The 22,716-nt window shown below is 42.9% G+C and overlaps 1 protein-coding gene across 2 annotated transcripts in view; it reads right to left on the reverse strand.

The window, feature by feature from the left end:
* IKZF2 (IKAROS family zinc finger 2 (Helios)) overlaps positions 1-22,716 on the reverse strand; it is a 106,173-nt gene that overhangs the window by 23,274 nt on the left and 60,183 nt on the right. For both annotated transcript variants that reach the window (XM_010153119.1, XM_010153118.1), the window contains exon 4: positions 14,630-14,797. In XM_010153119.1, coding sequence (XP_010151421.1) covers positions 14,630-14,797 — 168 coding nt within the window. The remainder of the gene's footprint in view (positions 1-14,629; positions 14,798-22,716) is intronic.

Consider the following 22,716-nt stretch of genomic DNA (forward strand, 5'->3'; position numbering starts at 1 on the left):
GGAGACCCACATGTCATCACAAGTTGAGCTCCGCAGCGACCGACTGCAGGTGGAGGGGAATAGCTCAGGGTGTGGGTACCTCGGTGCAGATCAGGAATGCTGCTGGACAAACACTCCCTTGACTAGTGCTGTTGTTCTTTTGGGGCTTTTTTCCCTCCCCTTTGGGTAAAACAAGTGTAGACGTTGGGCCAGATTCACAGGCAGCATCACCCTGAAGTCAGTTTACATCAGCTGCTTACAGTCGGTCGTTGCTCCAAGCTGGTCCCCATGCGTACCTGGCAGAGCCCTTCAGCGTGATAAAGCCAACAGTTATGGGAAGCAAGCAGTGCCAAAGTGTTACCAGGTATTTTATACTACATAAACAAAGGGAGTCAGAGAGAACACGTGACATTTAACATTCACTATAGCACTACATAGCTTCCTTCTACATAAAACCACTAAACAAGCCCTCACCTCTAGCTCATTTCTTCTCGTCCCGCGGCAGCGCGTTCCACTGTTCCACCTACGTGCTCCCGCACAAGCGGAACTATGTCTTCTAGCACCTGGCATCTTTCAGTTTTACATTTCACATGAGGAGAGAGGAAAAACCACTCCAGTTTCCCTTCCCGTAAATAAGTTTTCCCTTTTCTTGTCACTGTCAGAAGGAAAGTTTTGGGAACAGACTATTAACAGCAAACTGTCATGAAGATAATAGGGACACGGGAGCAATAATATTGACAGCTCCTCTTCTCTTCCAAACCACTGAAGTTGGGAGTTTTCACTTGTTTTGATCAAGGCCAGCAGCGAAGAGAGCTTTGCTTCCAAAAACAGGTCAGGCTGTGAAACTAATGGGCTCCTTTGGGACACGAAAATTGTTATTCGTACCTTCCTTACTGCCCAAGAACCAGTGTGGGCCATGCCTTTGTGCTACCCTCGGAAAGATCTGCCGCTCAAGCATGTGGCTTTGTCATCTCTTGCACAGATGTCAAATGAGGTCAAACAGAAAAAGCGCTGACTGACTCCTTTTACCTAGGGAGTTTTCCTGTCTGCTCCTGTTGCTCTCAGCCTCACACCACAGATACTTCCCAGCAACACTACAGAGTAGCTCGAAATAAGGATGAGACTTTTTTCAAGCAGACAGTGCTGTGGACTTGTGAAAACCTCATGCTAGAGGCTCCTCCAGCAAGAGAATTTTTGGGGCAGGTCACTGCTGCCCGACACTCATCCCAGCTCCCATCGCATTTACTCAATTTTCATCAAGGCAAACAAATCTACTGCACCAAAGCTAGACAGATGCCTCCTTCCCTGTCACCAACACCCTTGGTGCTCACTGCTCCATGCTCCAAGTATTTGGCAGGGGGAAGCCAGGATGATTTTTTATTAAAACAATTCTTAGCACAGAAAAAATTAACAGGAAAGAGATCTTTTAAAGGATGATGGGATCCTTGAACCCTGAGAGGTGGATCTGGGATACTGGACAGCTTCTGTTCTAGCACAAAGCTCAACAGCAAGAGTCTATGCCTGACACTGAAACTACATTAATCTTTCCTAGGCAATAAAATTCAGCTATTCCTGTTAGCTGCAGTATCTTTCCTAGCTGTATTTTTTTGTAACAAAAAATAACGACAGTTCCAGAGAACTTCTGAAAAACCCAGGACTTTTTAGGTTTGCTCAGTCCAGAGAATGAGAAGGGAAGGAGGGAGGAAAGATTTGGGGGTTTAGGATGTTTCTTTTTTGGTGCAATTAGGTTTCACTACAAGCTCTGGATAGATTCAGAAACTGTTAGTGTGGCTGAAAGGGAGGCGGACAAAATGAAAGGAAATTAAATATGGGTGTGAAATTAAACCAAAAAGAAGGAAAAGAAAGGAAGGAAAGAAAAACTCACTTCTTGGGCTGACAGTAAAGACAGAAAACTGGAGGACACAAACCAGAGTGCTCTCAACATCCGGAAGTACTTTAAAAAGGTTTCCTGTAAAAACAGGGAATTTAGGAAACGGAATATATTTAACAGCATTCCTTGATGGAAAACCCAAACAAAAATTCATACTGAAAGCTCCACTAGGCTATTTAAAAGAGGAGATTTCACTATGAACTCTGAATCAAGAGCAAAAGGGTGTAAAACTTGCCATTTCTCAATATCTGGGAGAAGAAAAATTGCTTTTTCTCATTTTCTTACTTTTCTAGGTGTGTGGAAGGACTTTTAACTGAGTCAGCAGACAGGGATTTAGGACCTCTGGGTTCAACCCCATCTGAGACACTGATGCCTTGTCTTCGACAAGCCCCTTTTTTCCTGTGCTCTGGGTTCATCCTCAGGAGAAGGTGGTTGGGCAGTAAGCCTTGCTGCCTTCTTGTCTTGGACTGGAAATGAGAAACGACCATCTCTCACTAGGAGTTATATATTACCTGGCACAAAATGGCCCTTTCCCTTCACCTCATCAACGATGCCATCCTATCCCAGGGACTGTACACCAGCCAGGTCAAATTCATCCTGGAGTTCTTGCTGATCAAGGCAGAAGTCCCAAGCATCTCAACCAAAACTGTACTTGCTGTCTCCTGAAGTTGGCTCATCCTTAGCCCTTGGGAGAAACTCATCGCTTGTAGAAGAATAATGATATGAACATAATGGATACATTTTTCACAATATAGCTAGCATGGACATTTTAATGTGGCATGTAGAAGTCAAACAAAGCACTTTTCCTAGAGGAGAATCTACTCTTTGAAGCTGATCAGCTTCATTCCAACACAACATGCCAAAAATCAATCCTTTGATGCTGCTTGATGGAAATGTAACTGTGGATATCGAGACATGCCTGATCCTACAGCATTACTACCACCTTCTGCAGCTTGACCCTAAGTCAGATAGAACAGTATGCTGTCCTTCACCTTCCAGCTCCTGGACTCGCTGACCAAAGAGAAACTTAGCTTGCATGTTTTCTCACTCTCTTCCCACTCATTAAATAAACATCGTAAGGTAAATAAAAAGGCCAGTTTATCCCCTTTCACACTCACTTGTAAGTGTCTATGATCTGGGGGATCCAGATTCATGACTGTAATTCCCGGAGTTAGAAATACATCAATAGCATAAACTTTGAGGAACTGTGCCAACATGACTGGAGTTTCTTCACACCAGGACAACTACAATTGATATCAAAAGTTCGGTCATTTTGTTCAAAAACACTTTCACGAACCACCTATTTTCCTACTGGAAATTTTCCACTTTTTTTTTCTTTTAAATCCAGTGAGGATGGCTTTTCTCCCTAAATGTGCTTTTACTTATGCCTTAAATCATTTCCCTATTCCATCCTGGTGTTTTACAGCAAGAAAGCTACTATTATATATGAATCACAGAATAAAGTGCCTCCTACAAAAGACATCAGTCTATTAGAACCACATTCACTATGCATTTAATTTTCCTTTACAGTATGCGTTCTATATCCAGTACACTGCCCATATCAGTTTTTGTTTTCATAACCTATTCCTGACACCTAACAAGAACTGGGAGTGCTGCTCCAGGATTTGGCAAGAAGGAACAGGTTGTGGATGAGCAGGTTTTTCTGACTCACCTACACGGATCAACAAGGAAAAATAAAAGGGAGAGGGTGGAGATTGCGAAGGGAAAAAAAAAAAAGGGGAGAGAGCTTGAGGAGTGACGTGTTCTTTGGATGCGGTGTGTAATGTAGCTGGCAGACTGCCTCGCGGTGCCACAGAGTTCCAGACATGCCAGTCCAGCTGACTCAGCAGAAGGAAAGGGAAGGGAGAAATCTCACAAACATTTTTGATATCTGAGGGATGGGGATCACTAGGCTCTCCTCGAGGATTTTCAAATCAGTCTTTCACACCAGGGACTCGAGCAGCATCCCCAGAGAGGTATTAGAGAAAGACGTTCACACAGTAACCTTGTACAGAACTGCTTATGCTCGTATCAAATCATGTCTCTGTGGTTGTTGGAAAATTCAGCAGCACAGCTTCATCCCACAAACCAGAAATGTCAGGCCATTCCTAGCCAAGGCTAGCTGCTCTCAGACAAGCCACCGTCTCCAAGGAGACGAGCAAAATGCATGCACATGAAGGGTATCCAAGTGAGAGAGAATCTATGGCCCATGTCGCATTTCTGTATAAAAATTTCATCATCAGATTCTCAGCAGTGCCTCCTTTGCATGTGATTTATTTTCTAGGAAAAGCCTGGAGCCCTTAAACAGTCTGGGCTGCGCCCACCTGTGAGAACAGCTCTATCCCACAGCTGCTGGAGGCTGCTCGGAAGAGAGGGGGGAGACTCCATGTCCACCCCAAACTGAAAAGAAGCAGAAGGAAGAAAGTACCTACTTCCCAGCAAAAGGAACTGAAATACAGGCTAATGCCCAGACTGTCAAAGCCCCCTGTTTTTGCTGAAATCAAGCAGACCTCAGTGCTTTTGAAGATAAGAACCATGGTGAACTGGCCCCAAAATAAGCATTAGGATGAACTTGTCTTTAATTTTCTGGTCAAGATCCCCACCACAGGCCTTTGACTGTGTCAGAACACGTGAGAGCATTCAGGCTTGTCCCGCTGGAGGGGAGGGAAAGGTTGTGTGCTTGGGGAGCACATTCCCTCCTCCTTAACACAGAGTGACTGGGCAGGAGGAGTGTCAGGGCAGAAGCAGCATCCCAGGGAACTCCGTTGCCTTACACTGAATATCCTACTGAACTCCACTGCCCCACCATCCCTTTCCACAGAGGTACAGCAACTCTTGCCTATTTAATACCAAAAAGAAGGCACAACCTTGGAGCTGAGGCTTTTCCAAAAGCCAGCACTTTGCAGCGTACAGATAACTGTGTGGTTGAGGAACGTCCCAGCCAGGTGCTCTTTGTCGAAGTTTCAATAGGCAGGGCCTCAACAGCATTTCTCCAGCTTCAGGAATGAAGATAGAGATCTTGCCTCTCTGTTGCAAGGCACAGAGGGAACTTGGGGCACCCTGCCTGAAATCAACACAGCACAGTTATGCAAAACATGTGTGCAACTGGCATCTCTTGTGTAATCCTGGCTGTAATCAACCTCACTAACCACTCCAGAAAGGAAGGAGGGGCAGAGGGTGGAGAAAGTTCACACTTAGAACAAATAAAAAAAATGGGAAAATATCCAGAGAGCTTTAGTCAGGTAAAAAAACACAGTTCCCTCTCATGGGAAACCTCCAGGACAAGTTTCCTTGAACTTCACACAGGGTTATAAATAGGAGGAGAGTCACACCGAGTGCAGTACAGGTTCACTGTAAAAAAAAAAAAAAAAACCAAACCTAGACATTCTCATTTTCCTTCTTGAGTGATATCCATCAATATCTTAGCTGTAAGCCAATTCATAATTACAGGTTGCTGAGAGCTTGCAAGAATATATCAGGAGCAGCTTTCTGCAGCTCTGCTATGGCGTGGTGTTAACTGGGTTATTTTTTTTTCCCCTGTCGTTTCTCTTGGCTTCCTTTCCAGATGGCAAAAATACCTCTCTCATACCTTAAAGCACTCATATATTACCAAAAACATCAGTGGCGGTTCTCCATTTCGCGCTGGCCCATAAACCAGCTCGGGGATAGCAGTGAAAGATGGCCTCAAACCACTGTTTGATTCCAAGCTCCAACTTTCTCAAGCTGAAAAAGGCTTCACAAACTCCTTCAAGACCTGACAAGGGCCAGCTCCACATGCTAGATCTCCTTTCCTCAGAGGCAACATGCAAAAGCTTTTTACCTTGAAATTAATTTTCTTAGGGGAAAAATAAATACTTTTTTCTTCCTTAGAGCCGCTGTGGTATTTTGTTGCTCAGAGTACGTGCAAAAAGTGGTCTTGGTTTTGCCGAGACGTGGCTTCGTCAAGTCAAAACCATGTTCTCATCTTGGGTGCACAAGAAAGCTTTCACCTCTTGGATCTCTGTTCTGCAAAAACCGCTGCAGCTACCACAGGCAGCTGCCTCTGGAGCAGGAGGACTCCTGATGCACCGCACTGTGTCCCTCACACTTCTCCTAATGCAGTGAGACACCCAGCTCCCACCCAGCCAGACCTCTGGAGCCTGACTATGTGATGCCTGTGCTGCAAATTTTCTATGTCCTGATGCCAACTCCAGCATTAAAATACTGGATTTGTGAAACAATCCCTGATGATGTGGAAAACAAGGTCTCTATAGCTTGAACTTGCAGGAGCAAAGGATATCTTTAAAAACCTAAGGTCCAGGAACCTCCCCTGCCAGCCTGCCACAGCAGTTCTGGTGCAGAAGGACAAGGGATTCACGTGAAGCTACCTCAGTGTTTAGGTACCCGAATTTGCAAATTTGGTCTCAGAGGGTTTTTTCCTATTTCATTTTCCCATAAATGACAAACTGATAACAATGAGGCAACAACACATACCCACTTCACACAGGCTTTGGACTGGGGAAATAAGATAGGGTTCAGAAAAGAACCAACATGCAAAAATTGCAGGCTAAGTATAAGTCCTTTAGTGTTATTAATAATCACCTTACTATTGTGTCTAAGATAATCACGCCTGTATCAGGGTATAATACCTCAGTGGTTACAGTAACAATACAAAGTTATTATTCGTTCCACTTTGTAATTATCTCATTTCACTGTTGCACAAAGGCTAAGTAAAACTAAGGAGATAATATGCAATGCTATGCAGCAGGAGTGCCAGCAGCCCTGGAATACTCTGTTACTTATATGTCCTTCGTTGCAGCAATATGCATGTGCCTTGCCATCATTTGCGTACCCTGTTCTCTCACCATCGCGACAAGGTGCTCTTATTTTGATTTCACTGACGGGCAACTGAAGCAGAGATGAGGTTAAGGGGTCTGCATCTGTACTGGCTCGTGTTTCCAAAGCATAAAATGACTTTGCAATTTAGGTCCCTCATAAATGAGGGAATAACAGCAGCAAAAAATTCAAAATTAGTCATAAAACAAAGAGATGAGAGGATTGGAAGATAAAGACAGACTAGAACAGAATCAATTCCAGACATATGACTACAGCCAGAGTGTAAACTGAGCATGGGAATTACTCACAGTCACAAAAGACAGTATTAGGAAGAGTAACAATCTGCAGCAAAAGAAAGGACAGTTTAGGTTAAATATCAGGATGAGAGTCACAGCTATAAAAAGCAGATGGGAAGTGGAATTGTCTCCCTAGGGAGGCGATAGAAAAACAGTCTCTTCAGATGTTTAAAAACCAGAGTAGGCATGCTGTTTAGAGGGACTGCTACTCTGTACGCAAAGCCTTGTCACATTCACCTGCCTTTTTTGATGCCAGTGAAGTCCCACATATAGCACTGGGGCAGAATAAAAGTCCAGAGGAAAAAAAAGTCCCTCTCTCGTTTGTTCTTCTGAAGCAGGATAGCTGGTGTAAGAACTGGGATCCCCCAGCAGTGGAGAAGTGTCCGTTTTCTCTCCAAACAGCATCCCAGTAGGGCAGGACCAGCTGCTTCGATCTGGTTGTGTGTGGCCTGAAGCAACACAGAGGGGCAGAATCTGGCTGTTGATGCCAGGATGTGAAATGCTGACTTGGGAGACAGAAAACGCACAGAAAACTCAAGTCCCGTCCCAAACATGGACTTCCATCTTGGCACAGGTGTCCCATGAGGAAGAAAGGAACTGGTCAAAATTAGTGATGGATGATCCTATGTCAATCTTACAGAATGCTGATGCTAGGGGTAACAAGTACTGTGGCATGGTACTATCAGACCTTCTGGGTGAGCTGACAGCAGGTTCAGGTCAGAAGAGAAGGGCAAAGGACACCCTGTCCCCTCCTTGACAGCACCTTGTTGCACTGCAGAACCGAAATCTGCCCTGGGGAAACTTTCCCTCACGGTGAAGCTGCAGTGCTGGGGCATTAGTACTCTCCCCCATCTTGTGGTGCAGGACCTCCTGCCTTAAAACAAAAAACTCTTCCTTGCCAAGGATCCAGAGGTTTAATCTGACACCAAACACACAATTCTGCCACTCTAAGGACAGGAAAGTAGGAAAGCAGCTTCCCTCCAGACCTGCTCTCCCCTTCTCTCTGCTGAAGACCAGAGGCCTCGCTGGCAGACCTGCAGGTGGCAGAGACACAGCAAGGCCACGTTGCACATGAGATACAGCAAGAGGCATGAAACTCGTCTCAGGTACCACAATAAATCTTAGCACCTCCTAACCTTGCTGTGAACTGATATTTAGAAGGAGGACACTCGCATGGTGTTGGTGTCTCACATCGCTAGCCGAGTGGGTGAGTCTGTTCAGTCCATTTACAGGCAGCCCTCAAGCACTAAAGGAACAGGGCATCTCCTGCTTACACTGGGGCACCACGCCTGTTCCCTTGTCGCCCAAATCACACTCGCCAAAGAGAGAGGGGAAAAAAAAAACCCACACCACCAGAAGGAAAAACACCCGATACCCAGTCTTGAGAGACAGAGATATTCATGAGGCTGGTGCACAGCACATCTACCTTTGCTCACCAGAACATTTCTCCTGTTTCTGTCTTATCTGTTGGAAACAGATCTCCTGGGTTGAACAGTCAAAGATTGATCTGTAACTACCATGGATAAGAGGGAAAGTTTATGGAATTTCAAGTCCAACTACCAAAAAGCAAACGCTTCTTGCTCTGAGTGGAACCATATCTTTTCACAAGTCATCCCCCAAAACAACCTCCAAATATCCGTTTTCTGGAAAGATCATGATCCTACAGCATCTTTAAAACAAAGATGGTTTCTCAGTGATAATTATGCTCTGCAGAAAAGGCTTAGTGTGACCAAACTTGTACACTGAGATAATTCCGAGCACATCAAGGTTGATCTTTTCATATAGCTGATACCAATGCTTGTCACAGTAATGCTCTTGAGGTGAAGAGAACCCCACCACTTTAAGGATCAGGTTCAGCTGAGGCTTCAGCGACACATGCGATACAGGTTGGCTCTACAGAGGATTAAACCGTAAATAAGGATGCCTAAGGGTTGAAAGACCTGGCATATCTAACTCCTACCCTTGCACACATTTTCATCTTACCTTCCAAAAATGCACATGCAAACAATAGGGGAAGCAGAACAGCAGAGATTTTAGACACTCTACAACACAGAGCGAAGGCCTCTAGGTGCTGGAAGCATTAACAAGAAAGCAGAGCTTCTTCAGTGTTGTGTACATGCTATTAACAGTTTGGAACCTGGAGTCCGATAAGAAAAATACAAAATTGTTTCGTGACAAGGTTAATTCCACTGAGCTTAACTGAAACAGCGTAAGAAAACCTGAGAGGAAGAGCAGCTCTGCCTGATTAAATAGAGCTCTAAGTATCAGATCAACAGAATAAATGCCCACTGGCTCATCACAACTGAGGGAAGATGCTGGTTGCTAACCTATTTGCAGAAAGGGGATTTGCATGCAAAATACCCCCTCCGCCCCATCACATACTCACTTCATTTTTCACAAATTGTATCCTATTTATTCACATTTAACGTTTTCTCCCCATTCACAATGTGTTTGAGCCAGTCCTGCTCGGAGTGTAATGAGAATTTCAGGTCCCAAGATTCTCCTAATTATGATGTTCCCATCCTTAAAAACATGGCTACAGAGTAGATACAAGGCCTTTTGAGAACAGAGATGTTAATAGTGGTAAAAGTCTCTTCAAGATGAAAAAACAAACAGTTTAAAACATTAACTCTTCATTATCCTTAATATTCATCCTTGATGCTGTTTCAATAATTCTCACTGGCTTTTGACAGGCAGGACTTCATGCACAGCATTGTGCTTTTCAGCACCAAGGTTGTTCATCTCATTTCTCAGCTGGGCTGAGACACTCACAGGTGGAATGACTCTCCCAAGCACACATTGAGTCAGGCACATCGTCAGAATCAGGAACCAGGTTCCTTCTGCCTCTGAGCACAGTCACACACACAGATATGGCTTTTTCTTTTGTCTGCAGGCATGCAGAACATCTCAAATGGCTCACCACCACACAGGAGCCGCCAAGAAGGAAGTCCTTACGGAGAAGACGACATGAGAAAAAGACATGCAAACCAAGAAATAAAAGGAGTTACAAAACCACCTTTCCATGAACGGGGCATTTACCTTTTTAATTATACATGCCTTTTATCTTGCACACTGTACGTAGTTTGCTAAGACTGTGCTTTTGGGAGTTTTTGCCTAAGCCTTTCTTTTCAAAACAAATGCTTCACTGCTTTTCTTTTGCAAATAAAATGATACCATTAGTTCAGTGCTATTGAAGAGCTGGGCAGTAACAAACAGTGTGCAGCAGCAATGCAGAAAGAAGAGCGGGAGGAAAAAGCAAATATTTGTTAAAAGCAGAAAAGGGAAAAAAACAACGTTTTCTAAACAGGAAAGTAGTAGCTTGGAAGCAAATTCTAAAAATGCATTGTAAGGAAAAGCTTCTGTGACAGGAAAAAATAATGATCTGACTACCCATTTTTTAGGGAGAAATAAACAGTAAAACTGCCTTCATATATGAATAACACTTACATACTCCCACAGTATGGGAACGTGATTGAAGTTGCTAAGACAGAGAGAAAAATCAGGAAATTCCAGAATTAAGGTTGCCTGAGAAGGCTTCTTGTGGCCAGTTTGTGTATATGTGTGATGAGAAAGTTTTGTTTTGTTTTAAAAAAAATCAAAAAAATCAAAGTATTTTGCCCAAAGGACCATCCTTGCTATAGTGCAAAGGATGGATGGTTCTCACTTACTGAAAACCTACTCTGTGTTTTGCTTTCCCCTTAGCAAGTGGTCCTACCTCTCATTTACAGTTTACTGCCCAAGCCCTGTTCTGAAAACTAATGCACTAATGTTGTCTCTTCCAGAACGCTCATCACTGCAGCCTTGACTTTAAGAACTATCAAAGCATTTGTTTACAATAGCATTATGAGGGGACGGCTGACTTGGCTCCATTGTAGACAGAACAGAAATTCATGTCAAAACATAATTGCTAATGTTACGTGCCCATTTGAGGACGCCTGGCTTTTGAGGGTGAGATGGCATCAGGTTGTACATCATAACTTTCGAAGTACAGGTCAACATCTAGGTGCTTTAATCATCAGATTGATCCGTCAGATCAACAGTCTTGCTTAAAACTTGTGCTCTTTGCTCGTGCATCGCCTACAGCAGAATTTGTCTCATCTGTTTTGTACCTGCCTTTGTCTAATTGTGAAGTTCTAGAGGTGACGGAAGAGATGGGCACATCTCTGGGTGAGATAGCAGGTACTCTGTGACTGGCGTCAGGAGATGGGCTTTGTCTGGGTGTCTTCCTCTTCACAAACAGCAAAAGGCAGGCAAGGTGAAGCCAATACCTGCTGGTTTGTCCCGTGCATCCTGCCAGAGGGAGCTACCAACTTTTGCCCCAGCCCTCCACAGCCTGTCCTTACACTCCTGTCTCCTCTTATACACCTCCTCCTGTATTATCTGTGTTGTGGAACTATGGAGTTAATTCTGAAAACAACATCTGAAAGTCCTGTAAGTACCTTGAGGCTCATGCCCACTCAGTGTAATTCTGTGCATGAATCTCTCCCCAGGCATTATCTTACTGATGTCCTGAAGGCATCATTATATTCCTGAAATCAAAGAAGCTGCATGTGGGAGGAAAATATAGACACAAAGTTCATCAGAACTCCATATGTCAGTAAAAGGTAAATAATCGCAGGAGTAAATCACTGCAAGATAAGTCCTTAATTATTTAGGGTTAAACAGCAGTAGCTTTACAGATGCAAAGCAATATTTTGTCAACCACTCATCCTGGGAACACTTGCATAGTAAGTTGTTATTCTGTACAAGAATGGGAGGCAAAACATGGAATTTGATGCTTAGAAACATTTTCAAATATAGGAAATTAAACCAAAAAAATTCCATCCAAAGAAAGAGACAAAAAAGCTATCCTAAATTTTTTTTTTTTTGAAGTTAATATTGGTTTCAGCTATTTCAAACATCTGAGATGCTTCTGCTAATTTCTGTTTGCAATTACATTTCCTTATTTTTTCACCTTTCCTGTCTTACTGTACGAAAACCCTGCAGTAAGCACAGGAAAACTTGACTAACTGGCAGTAGCGAGAGGATATAACTGACTAAGTGGTGACACAAACAAAGCCCTTTCAAATTCACAGATCAAACTAGCTAGGAGAAAAAAGGACAGAAAAGAATTACTCAATTCCTTTCTTGCACACACTGCTTTCCATAAAAACTAAGTAGTTTAAAACCTTGGGAAGGAAAAAAGAGAGGGTTTTTTTTACTAGTAGCACTCTTATTTAAGGAGGAAAAGGACATATGACAGAAAAGGAAATTGGTCTTGCATTTATGAAATCCTGTGCCAGATTCTCAGCTAGTGCAAAACAGCAGTACTTTCTTTGCTTACGGGATGCAATTCCAATCTAGATCAGATCTGATCTAAACAGCTTTCTTCTTATGAATACAAAACCATATTCAGACTCACCTCAATTTAGGCATTAAGTGTACCAGATGGAAACAAGAGACTTCAGTCCTGTTTCAAAATAGTTTTCAACCTCTTCTTTCTGCATTTTATCTGACATCCTCTTTTATGGTCAGAAATGGCAGAAGATGTAAACAAGCGATGAAGTTCCCTAGATTTGCTATCCCTGCAAGGTCTACTGACTGACTTCGATGTTGCTTTAATAAAGCAGAAAGCGCTTGTGAATACGGATCCGTACGCTTGCACGGATACGAAACTGTTATAAATTCTTAGGGAACATCTACCCATCTCCTCCATGAACCAGGCTCACGTGTATATAAAACAACCGAGCTTGCCCATGTGACAGGGATGGAAAGACACCTTAACTTCCTTGCTCACGTTCAGACTGGCACTTCACCATCATGCGAGTGCCACGTTTTAGGGCAATATTCCAGGGTTTTAACTCTTCAGCTGTAGGTGCTACTCTAAGAACTATCTTGGAGAGTATTGTGGGAGCACATGTCTGGTTCTGCCGGCCCTCTGCTGAGAGCTGTTGTAGCTGACTACTTGGAGGGGTGACACTTTCTCCACTGAAAACCAAATATATAATTACAAATTGAGCACAGCTAAGTCAGTTAGGGAAGGAGCTCCAAGGGAACTCGTGTGTCTAAGCAGCTTAGGTGCCTTCCGAAAATCCCACCCCTTTACAGAAACATCAGTCATGTACTTTTCACACAGGAAGAAGGAACAATCTCTATCAATGGTTGTATCTAGGTAACAAAATCTATATTCATATTGTGAAAACAATCTTCAACCGCAACGTTCGTGTTTTGTAATGTGAGATATTTTAGATCACAACTCCCTTGATTTTAATTGTGAATATTTTTATCGTGTTTTCTTTTTTACTATATTTCAAGTTGAAACTACAGTTATGGTCAGATGTGTGAAAATTACAACTCTCAGTTCCACAGATGTTTTCCCTTCTGACTTTCAGCTCAAATCCTCTCAGCTGACAGCTCTCAAGCAATTCTCTCTTAGCACTTTATTACTGCAGGACAAAGCACACTTGCAGTCCCTTGGAAGCCCATGCTTTATGACAGCAGTATGTTTGCATCAAACAGCCTCCTGCCTACCCCAAAGTCTACCTGGAGAAGCTTACTAGCTTATCCTTTCTGATTCTTGGAAATGTCAAGGCAACTCTATCCTAAGACCAACCTAATGCTCACAAAACAGAAACCTCTACTGAAGTGAGGCTGACTCTGTAAAAGAAACGTGTCCAAAGAGTCAGGAAGCCCCACGATTACATTTTTCACATGCAGAGTTTCTGCCCGCGGCTGCACTTCAGCCACTGTGTTTCAGCAGTCACACGTTTGCTAACACCTCAAAAAAGTTCATCTGTAATGCTGTCACTTGTAACCAGCCCAATTATCTCTGCTCAGTCAACAATGAAAAACAGAGTCTCTTATAAGTGGCCTGGACACAAAGTTTTTCATCCTAGGAGATGAAAAAAGCCAGCAAGTTCAGAATTTGAGAGTCCTACACCAATGAGTAAACGGGTAGAATGCAGCCCCTTGGTGTAGCACACAGGGACTAGGAAACACATCTGATCCCAATCATCGGGGCTACCAACGTGTCTACTAACACACGCTTACGTGACCGGTATTTCTTTAGAACGAGTGGAGAAACTGCATCAAGTAGACTTGAGAGAGACATGGTACTACCAAGCAGCACAGCAAGACAAACCCCATCTCTCTGTTGCCTCCTGGTCTAGGGTGAGCGCTGTGGCTGCCGTGAATTAGGACTTCACAGTGAGATGTAACCGACTCAAAAATGCAATTAGGAGATTTCTGAAAGACGAACAAGTATGAACTCTGCCAGCATATGGCATTTATTAGATGAAGAAATGGGTATGAACGGCAAAGCAGGCTTCCAAGAGCATACAGTTATTCTTTTCGATCTTTGGAATTTCACAGCCACTTCGGGGCCTGAGAGTGTCAAAACAATCTGCCAGTGAAGACTGGATACACCCAAGGAGACTTTCAAAGGGAATGCGATAGCATCAGCAGAGGAGCTCAGTTACACAAAAGGAGAGGTGTGGCTGAACCACAACTTTTCTGATTCACATCAAGGCTTTCCCAAAGTTCAGAGTTGCACTGAAGAGGCTGGTAGGGACCCAGGAACACAGAGTTATTTTCACAACCTGCTCCACTTGAGTAGTAATGGCAAAGGAAAAAAGAAGAGGGAAGGGAAGAGAAGACAAGGCGGGCTCACCAGAGTGCGTCCTGAGGTGTCCTGTGAGGGCATCCCTCCGTCGGCAGGCATAGCTGCAGAAGGGACATTTGAACGGTTTCTCCCCGGAGTGCAACTTGATGTGCCTCAGCAGGTTCCCCTTCTGGGTAAAAGAAGCTCCACATTGGTTACAGTGGAAAGGGCGTTCACCTGGAAGGGGGATGGAAGGGAGAGAGCTGTCAAACACTGGAAGATGCAGAGAGTCTGTTATCCCACTCTTTGTGACAGTGCCACTTCTTTTGCTCAAGGGGCAAAGCCTCCAATTGTGATTTGGGGCTCTTTCCTTCTGCAGCCTCAGCTCGAGGCAACTAGCAGAGCCTGATTTTCATAAACTCCTCCACCATGGAGGTTTTATCCTTCATAAAAATGAGCTCTGCTCCACAACCTTGGTTTTGTGGCATCGCTCTCTATGGTTTTGCACTTGCTTTTAGTATAGGTCCAATCCATACAAGTGCTTAGAACTGATCTCAGCAATTGGACTTGGACAGATGTTAACATCTTTGCTTCAAACCAGATCTTTTGCTTGCATTATACTTTAATTGAAATCCCCTTTTCAAGGCTGCTTTGCATTGCTAGAGTGGTTATGAAGAGAATCGATGCAAGTGAGGATCAGGCCCACAGTAGCAAACAGAAAAATTTTACACCATTTGACTGTGAATTAAACAAATCTGTGCTCTAAGTAAAACTAATTTAAAAGACTTGTTTGATGAAAAAAGAAGTGAACAGAAACTCTACCCCTTACCCTCACCCTTCACCCCAACCATTCACACACACACACACGAGCGCAGAACTTATTTTTCTGTTAATCCTTCATATTTACCCTGGACAGTGGGGACTGGTTCCATAACAAACACCTTTTTTTATTATTATCTAGAGGAAAACCCATACTCTAGGTCAACATTTGTTGAGGACACTCAGCCTGTTGCAGCATTCTTGGGCAGGCAGTCAGCTCTAATCATCTACTTCTGTCCCAGCGGGTACGGCGCAAATCAACAGGGCACCGGCATACACTCGCGTTGGCCACTTGCCCAAGCGCTTGACTGCAGCTGGGCTCTAGACGCTGACATGTTTTCACCGAGCAGGGCCCCAGTTCAACAAGGTCTTGAACATCAGATTTCAGATGTAAGCAGTCTCATGCATGTTTTTCAGCTTATCACTTATTTCGGAGCCTTGGTCAAATCCTGGGGGGACTTTTGAGGTTGAATTCACTGGCCCGAAGCAGTTCTCATGAAAAACAAAAACGTTCTGTGCTCTGTCACATCTCTGCGAAGCCTTTTTCAATTGATGTAAGATGATTATTCCCTTGCTGTGCAAAATTAATGCTGTTTTTATCAAAGTAGTTCATGTGTCTAGCTTAAAGTCCAATGTCTGACGGTTGATTCAGACAACAAGAGAGGGAGGAAGAGACCTCATAGGAATGTCCACCAGCAATTCTGGCTTCAGTGCCCGCATTACGGTCCTGCCAGGAGGGCAGCAGGAGGCAGGTGTGCCATACATATTCCATACCTCTGCAAATTCACCTCACATGCATGAGCTGGAAATTACATCTGAAACACTGCAGATGCGCTGAAAACACTAACGTTTCTACAGTCTTGCCAAGAACACTATGAAGTAATGATTAAAAAAAAAATAAAATCAGGGCATAAAACTCATCTTCCAATCCACTGAACACAAGCTCGTTGGAATTGATAAAGATTTTGTGGTTTCCCTTTTAAACTCCCACATTATACTTAAGGAATCTGATTAGCCGTTATCTTCTTTTATATCATTTCAAAATGTCCATAACAGAGAGAGGTAAAGAGACTGCAGTAGAAAAATACATGGGGTTTTTTTTAATCTTTTCTGTTTTGCTTTCGCTGTTTGAGAAAACAGGCAAAACCCCTCCCTTTGACACGTTTCTCAGTATTCAGGAATGATAGCTTCACTTTCAGGATGACAACATTAAAGAAGGTAGCAAGTTTCTTACCAAGCCTGAAGTCTTTCCTTTCACTCCTGCTGTATTTAAAACTATGCAGTTAACATGTTTTACCCACTTATCTTTGATATTCTGGAAGCCACATATGAGCAGGTATTATTCCTGGATAAACTGGCAGCTAAAGCGAGGCTGAAAGCCTCTGGTCAGGGATTCAAATAGTCACTGAACCACAGTTCAGCGGCAAAGATGACATGAAAACATCACGAAGTCACCAACAGTCTGCTCCTCTCTTGCAGCAGACAGAACCCACTACGATAGCACGTTTTTACCTTAAGTAACCTTTGTATCTGTTTAAAGCCAGCATGAATTCATTTTTCCTACTGGCTTAATTCTGGGTAAATAACTGCTTTGATCTGTTTGTTATACTTGTGTCCAATCATTGGATTCCTGCTCCATGTTGAAGCTGTAGGCTTGTGGGATGACTGTTAATTTTAGTCACCCCTTCACGCTATTGATTAGCAGCATTCACATTTAGCACAGCTAATCTGAGAGATGATTATCCAATAGGAGGGTGCACCAAGAAAAGTAAAAACTGAATAAGAAGATGATTTTGCTGGTTTTCCAAGAAATCTGCTGTCTGATGCCCACTCCAGATACTAGCAAACCAGCCACCTTTATCATTTCAGTGCCTTGAAGTTTTCCAATTATTTCTCCTGCTGCCTTTTCCTAGTAGGTTTGTAAGCCATTCTCCAGTATTATTTCCTAATAGCAAAATAACAACCTTGACCTCCTTATCCACTTCCCTCACACTTCTGTGAAAAGTAAGTTTTTATTCATAGACTGAAATTAATCACACTTCAAACTAAACATCCACTCACAAAAAACTCGTTAAATAAACTCTTCTCTACATTTAAAATGTTTTCCTATCTTCAGGGGTGATGGCAGCACAGACATACCAGAACTTACAGCCCTGAAGCAGGTAGCATACACAGCTACAAGGGGGTAAGGACAACTTATAAGCATGGTGTGTTTTTCACCGTTTACTGCTACGTATTCACCCTTTGACTCTATACTCGCTCTGATTTATTGAAATAAGAACTTCTTATAGGAAGAAAATGTACTGAAAAGTTGACTAAGCAAGGTTTTTACATTGCAGTCACATAGTTTCCAGTGCTGAAATGCAACTGCAAAATATTCTTAGTCTACTTTAAGTATTAAACCTTTTGTCTGTTTTAGAGCTCAACCAGGGAAAAAAAACCCTCAAACCTTAGTGATTAAAAAAAAACAAAAAAAAAGAAGAGAGACTTCAACCATGGAGAGAAGGGGAGGAACAGCTAACCAAACAAAAAAAGATGTTCCTTTTCAACTCCATATTTAAGATCTAAAGCCAGAGAAAACCAAGAATGCCTAAAAAGCCTTGCTCTCCAGCACAGAGAATTTAATTATCTAAAGTAACTTCAGCAATGGCCAAGGCAAGGTAAGCTGGAGCTGCACCATATTACCTTTCCTAAAGGCTTAGGGAGAGGGGCTTGTGCCAGGGAACAGCTCTGATAATTAAATACACAGGGGGGTTATAACTTTATTGTTAAATAAAGTATTAATTACAAGGTATGATTTCACACATTTACCTCTAAATACAGTAAAAGACTGCTGAAAAACTTCACAGTTCATGGTTTAACATGCATCCCTTGCAACTATGCCTCCTCCAGGCCAAACGATAATGAAATATTACTGCTCTTAAACAACAATAGTATCTAAAGTACACAAGTTAACTTGCTGTTGTGTAAACAAATACTGAGATGAAAGGTGAAGTGGCCACACAGAGTCAGAGTTATTGGCAAGACACACTCCCCTCAGTGTCTTTAATATATGGCAGATGGCTGGAGACTTCACAGCACAAGCTACTACGGCTGCCAAGCTGATACAACCTGAAACCAGGCGAATGAACTCATTAACTTCCTACTAATAGCTTTCATACTTTATCATGTGTATGTCAAATGTTATTTCAAAAAGCTGCCTTTTTTTATTATTATTCTGCTTAATTGGAAGCTTCCCTGTGCAGTATTTCTCCTTTACCGCCTCAGAAGTGCTGCACAGAAGTTTCAGTATGAGTTATCCTTCTTCGAATCTCATACCGGTGCAAAATACATCACTGATTTTCTGTATCAAAACAGAAATTTGGCTGAGGACAAAGACTGCAGACCTGGCAACCAAGGAGACTTAGATTTTCGTAAGCCTTGGCTGGTGACTTTTGTCCCTTTGAAATCAAACGAAGCGACTCACAAAATAACGTGCTGGCTCTCGGTAACAGCGAGGCCTGGTTATTTCTCCAGCAGTACTCAAGTCCCTGCGTGTGAACATTTAAATTTTTTTAAAAATACTGGGTTTAAAGCCAGGATAGACTCCTTTTATGAATAAGAACCAGGTCCAGTGATATATCTACCTACCTATACATATATCTAAGATCTCAGCATTTTTTGTTTGGCACATAGTTTTGGTATGCAAAGGATAGCTTAGGTACTTCTCAAATAGTTTGGGTTTTTTAACCTCCTAATACAAATTTACTGTGCCCATGCTACCATCAGAAAATATTTGCTCATACTAATATTGATTTTTCACCCTCTTCTGTCTTTTCATTAATATTCAGTTAAAATGAAACATTTCTCCTGATTCATCAGATGCTGCAACTGCCCTGATTCCGCTCTGTCACAGGACCGCAGATGAAATATTAGCTGCAACACCAACACACTGACAGGCAGTGAGTTGCAACCTGCCTTTACCCAAGAGAGATACAAAGCAGCAGACTTTGCCCCATTTCTGTATTTGTTATTCTGGGGACTATCTAGTCTACCTACCCACTTACTGTAGTATCTGATTTGTTTAGTCAGCTGCACATCACTTGAAATCACTGATTTCACTAGGGTTTTTGTTGGGAAAAACCTACTTCCAGACAGAACAATTTCTTATAAAACAGTAGTGACAAACCTCTCATGAAAAATTCCTGGGAAATACTTGGTGATTTCCAATTAAGAAAAATCCTTTAAGTGAACTGGTAAAAATATCAGAAGAGTTTAGCTCCAAGTACTGCAAGTAAAATACATCCTTATGCAGAGTGATGTCAAAAATCTAAGCTCCCCTTCCTTATGCTTAAGTGGAAAACGAGACTTTTGGAAAAGTTAGATTTAAGAACTTATGTATAAGACATCACTTCTAGAAATTTGGCCCTGCAATTTTTGATTCAGTGCCAAATCGATTCATATTGCAAGAACGATTGTGCTAAGCCACTGTGAAGAAAATTAACTCAGTCCCAACTTAAACCAGCACAGGCAGGACGCCTACACTAGGTTACAAATTACAAAGTAAACCAAATAAAACCTTTCTAGTAGGAAAATAAGACAGGCAGTCCAACAGAGTCAATTGCAAGGTGTTAATATGACCATTTGTTTAAAGTTGTTCCTGGCTAGCTGCTTTAGGCATAGAAGTCTTTTATACTGAACAGCACAACTGGGTTTTTCCTCATTTATTGCATCCCAAAAATTTGAACTCCACATAAAAAAAAATTTAAACAGTGTTCAGGGTTCCAGTGTTGCATGTGTTCATATGCTGTAACATTATGGAGCTAAAGCAGGACTTGAAGATTTCCCTCATGGGCACATAACATATCTCATTTCACTGACTACAATACTAAATGCAAGAGGAGTACAAGCAAAGATCTGACACCATCCGGCAGTTAGAACCCAAAAAAAAAATCCTACAAATAACCTATAAGCAGCCTGATGAGAGAGTGGGGCAAGACTGTTACCCGCACTGTCTGCTGCATCGTGCTCTGTACCTGGGGACTCAGCTTTGCTCTGCCACTGTCCCACTGCATCCGCACAGAGAAACAATTCAACCTCTGGCTGTTCTTCAAACCATGAGGATGATACCGACCCTCCCCTGTGTTTCAAAATCTAGTGGACCAGATAAAGGACTGGATGTTACGGTGGAGAGGGGGAAAAAAAAAAAAAAAAATAAAAAAAAAAAAAACAATCCACAGCGCAAGGGAGACCAACCAACCTGTGGACCTTGCAGACTGCAGCATGGCTATTCTAGCAAATGGTTTTTGCTTTACCAAAAACGAGGAGCAAGGAAATTTTAATTCCACCACTAGCAGAAAGCCTGAAGAGGTGAGAAATCACTGGGGTTCCTTTTCATTACCTCAGACAAATTGGATTATTGACCTTATCTTCTTCCTCTCCCCTTCCCTCAACATCCCCAAGCACAAGCCCCCGGAGTATCCAGAGGCAATATTATGTGACCAGTCATCTCTGGCAGCAACAAAATACTCTGATAAAGATGCTGCAACTCAGGGCATGTGCTGTGGAATATGAAATTTGAACCAAGAGAAGATAGTATGGGAGAAGAATAATATAAATCAAACCTGACACATGCTATTTTTCTGACACGAGGACGTTGCACGTGAGGGAGGGGGTGGGGGGTTACCCCGCTCAGTAAAGCGGGGAATGCATCATGCTAAATTCCCATACTGAGCATTTTATTTGTTTTCTGTCAGCGATGACAAATAAATAGAAAGGCCTCCTCCTGATGCCCATGCAGATTACAAAACCGCTTTGTCTGAATTAGCAGTGTTTCAGAGAAACATTGTGTTCGGCCAGTATCAGACGAGCAGCGCCATGGGCTCCGTGACAGAGGTGCCACGGATCAAAGCATCACTGGTACCACGTGCACGAGGCAGCGCTTGTGCGGATCTGAAAGATGAATAGGAAATCCCCGGCTCAGTCTATCATGGGAAGGGGGGGACTGCAGGCATCGGAGGAAACGGATGCTCCAGCACATGAAGATGAGAGATGGGACAATGAGCTCATCTACTCTGGCCTCATCCACAGCACCGATTATTTCCCTGTCCCTATTTGTGTTTGACTGAATGACCATGATGTGTCAGGGAAGACAACTGCTCCTCAGGAACAGATGAATAATGGCTCGAGAAAACGATGTCTCTTTATGTGCATAACACAGCCGAAGCCATGTGGCACAACTTCTCACAAAGCCTAGGTCCCCGGTGTAAGGAAAACCACACTCTCGCCCCAGCATACATGCAAATTACAGCCTCTACTATGGTCCACAGCATTGTGTGTGATTTACAGAGAATGCTGACAGGTTTTTTTGGGAAAAGGAAAAGGACTTTAGTTTTTGCCAATGCAAACAACTGGCCAGACCTCGCTTTGGTTGTGTACAGATAAAGAGGAGAGTCAGGCGTGATTCAGCTCCCCAAACGTACCCAAATTGGCTTTGAGAGGTAAGGATTTACATGCCAGTTGCTTTAACTGACAGAGAGTATCATCCGTTTCCACTCACTAGGGATAACCTCCCTTCCCTCCACCACTCTCCCTTGGGCTGCAAAACCAGACTACCCACAGGTCAGGGCTCATTCCAGAGCTGGGGCCAGCCCAGCGTGCCCAGCTGCCGAGGAAGCGGCAATATAGTTTAAAATACTCCACTTTAAAAGACAGATACCAGTATGCTAAAAATACTCCTTAAAATCAAGGATGTGGAAATCCAAGCAAACTTCTTTCTGTTGCACACAGTGGGATAGCAGCATGTATTAAAAAAAACAAAGTGTGGGGAGGAGGGGAAATCCTCCACAGAATTTGCGAACTGGTTTACTGAGAGCAGAGCACCGAGCTGCACATTAAAAGGAATGCTATTTCTATATGCTTGAAATCATCTGTATAGAGCATTACATCACAGCTCCTCTGCTCAGATGGGAAAAGAGTCAGAGCGCTACGAGGAACCCGCCGTAGCCCGAAGGAAAAAGCCACCAGTTATGCAATTCCTACCCATACACGTGCATACAGCCGCCTTGCCTGCACCCAGACGAGATTTTGTTCTATTTACTTTGATTTTGCATGTCTTCCCTGGCATGAAAAAGGCAGTTTGTCTGTACTTAAAAGGTGTGCTAGCTATTCAGTATCTCAAACAACGCAGACCATACAATTAAGTACCTAAACCTAAATTTAGCAGGTCTAATTTAGCCGTTCAAGTTCAAATACGTGGACTCCAATGCAGTTACAATACATATGCTCAGGTACGTGTGAGTGTCAATGAAAACTTTTAGGGAGGTTGAAACTTGGGGGCTCAGTCTGTTACATTCTCT

This window comes from Eurypyga helias, unplaced genomic scaffold (genome assembly GCF_000690775.1).
Source record: "Eurypyga helias isolate BGI_N326 unplaced genomic scaffold, ASM69077v1 scaffold11126, whole genome shotgun sequence".
Lineage (NCBI taxonomy): Eukaryota > Metazoa > Chordata > Aves > Eurypygiformes > Eurypygidae > Eurypyga > Eurypyga helias.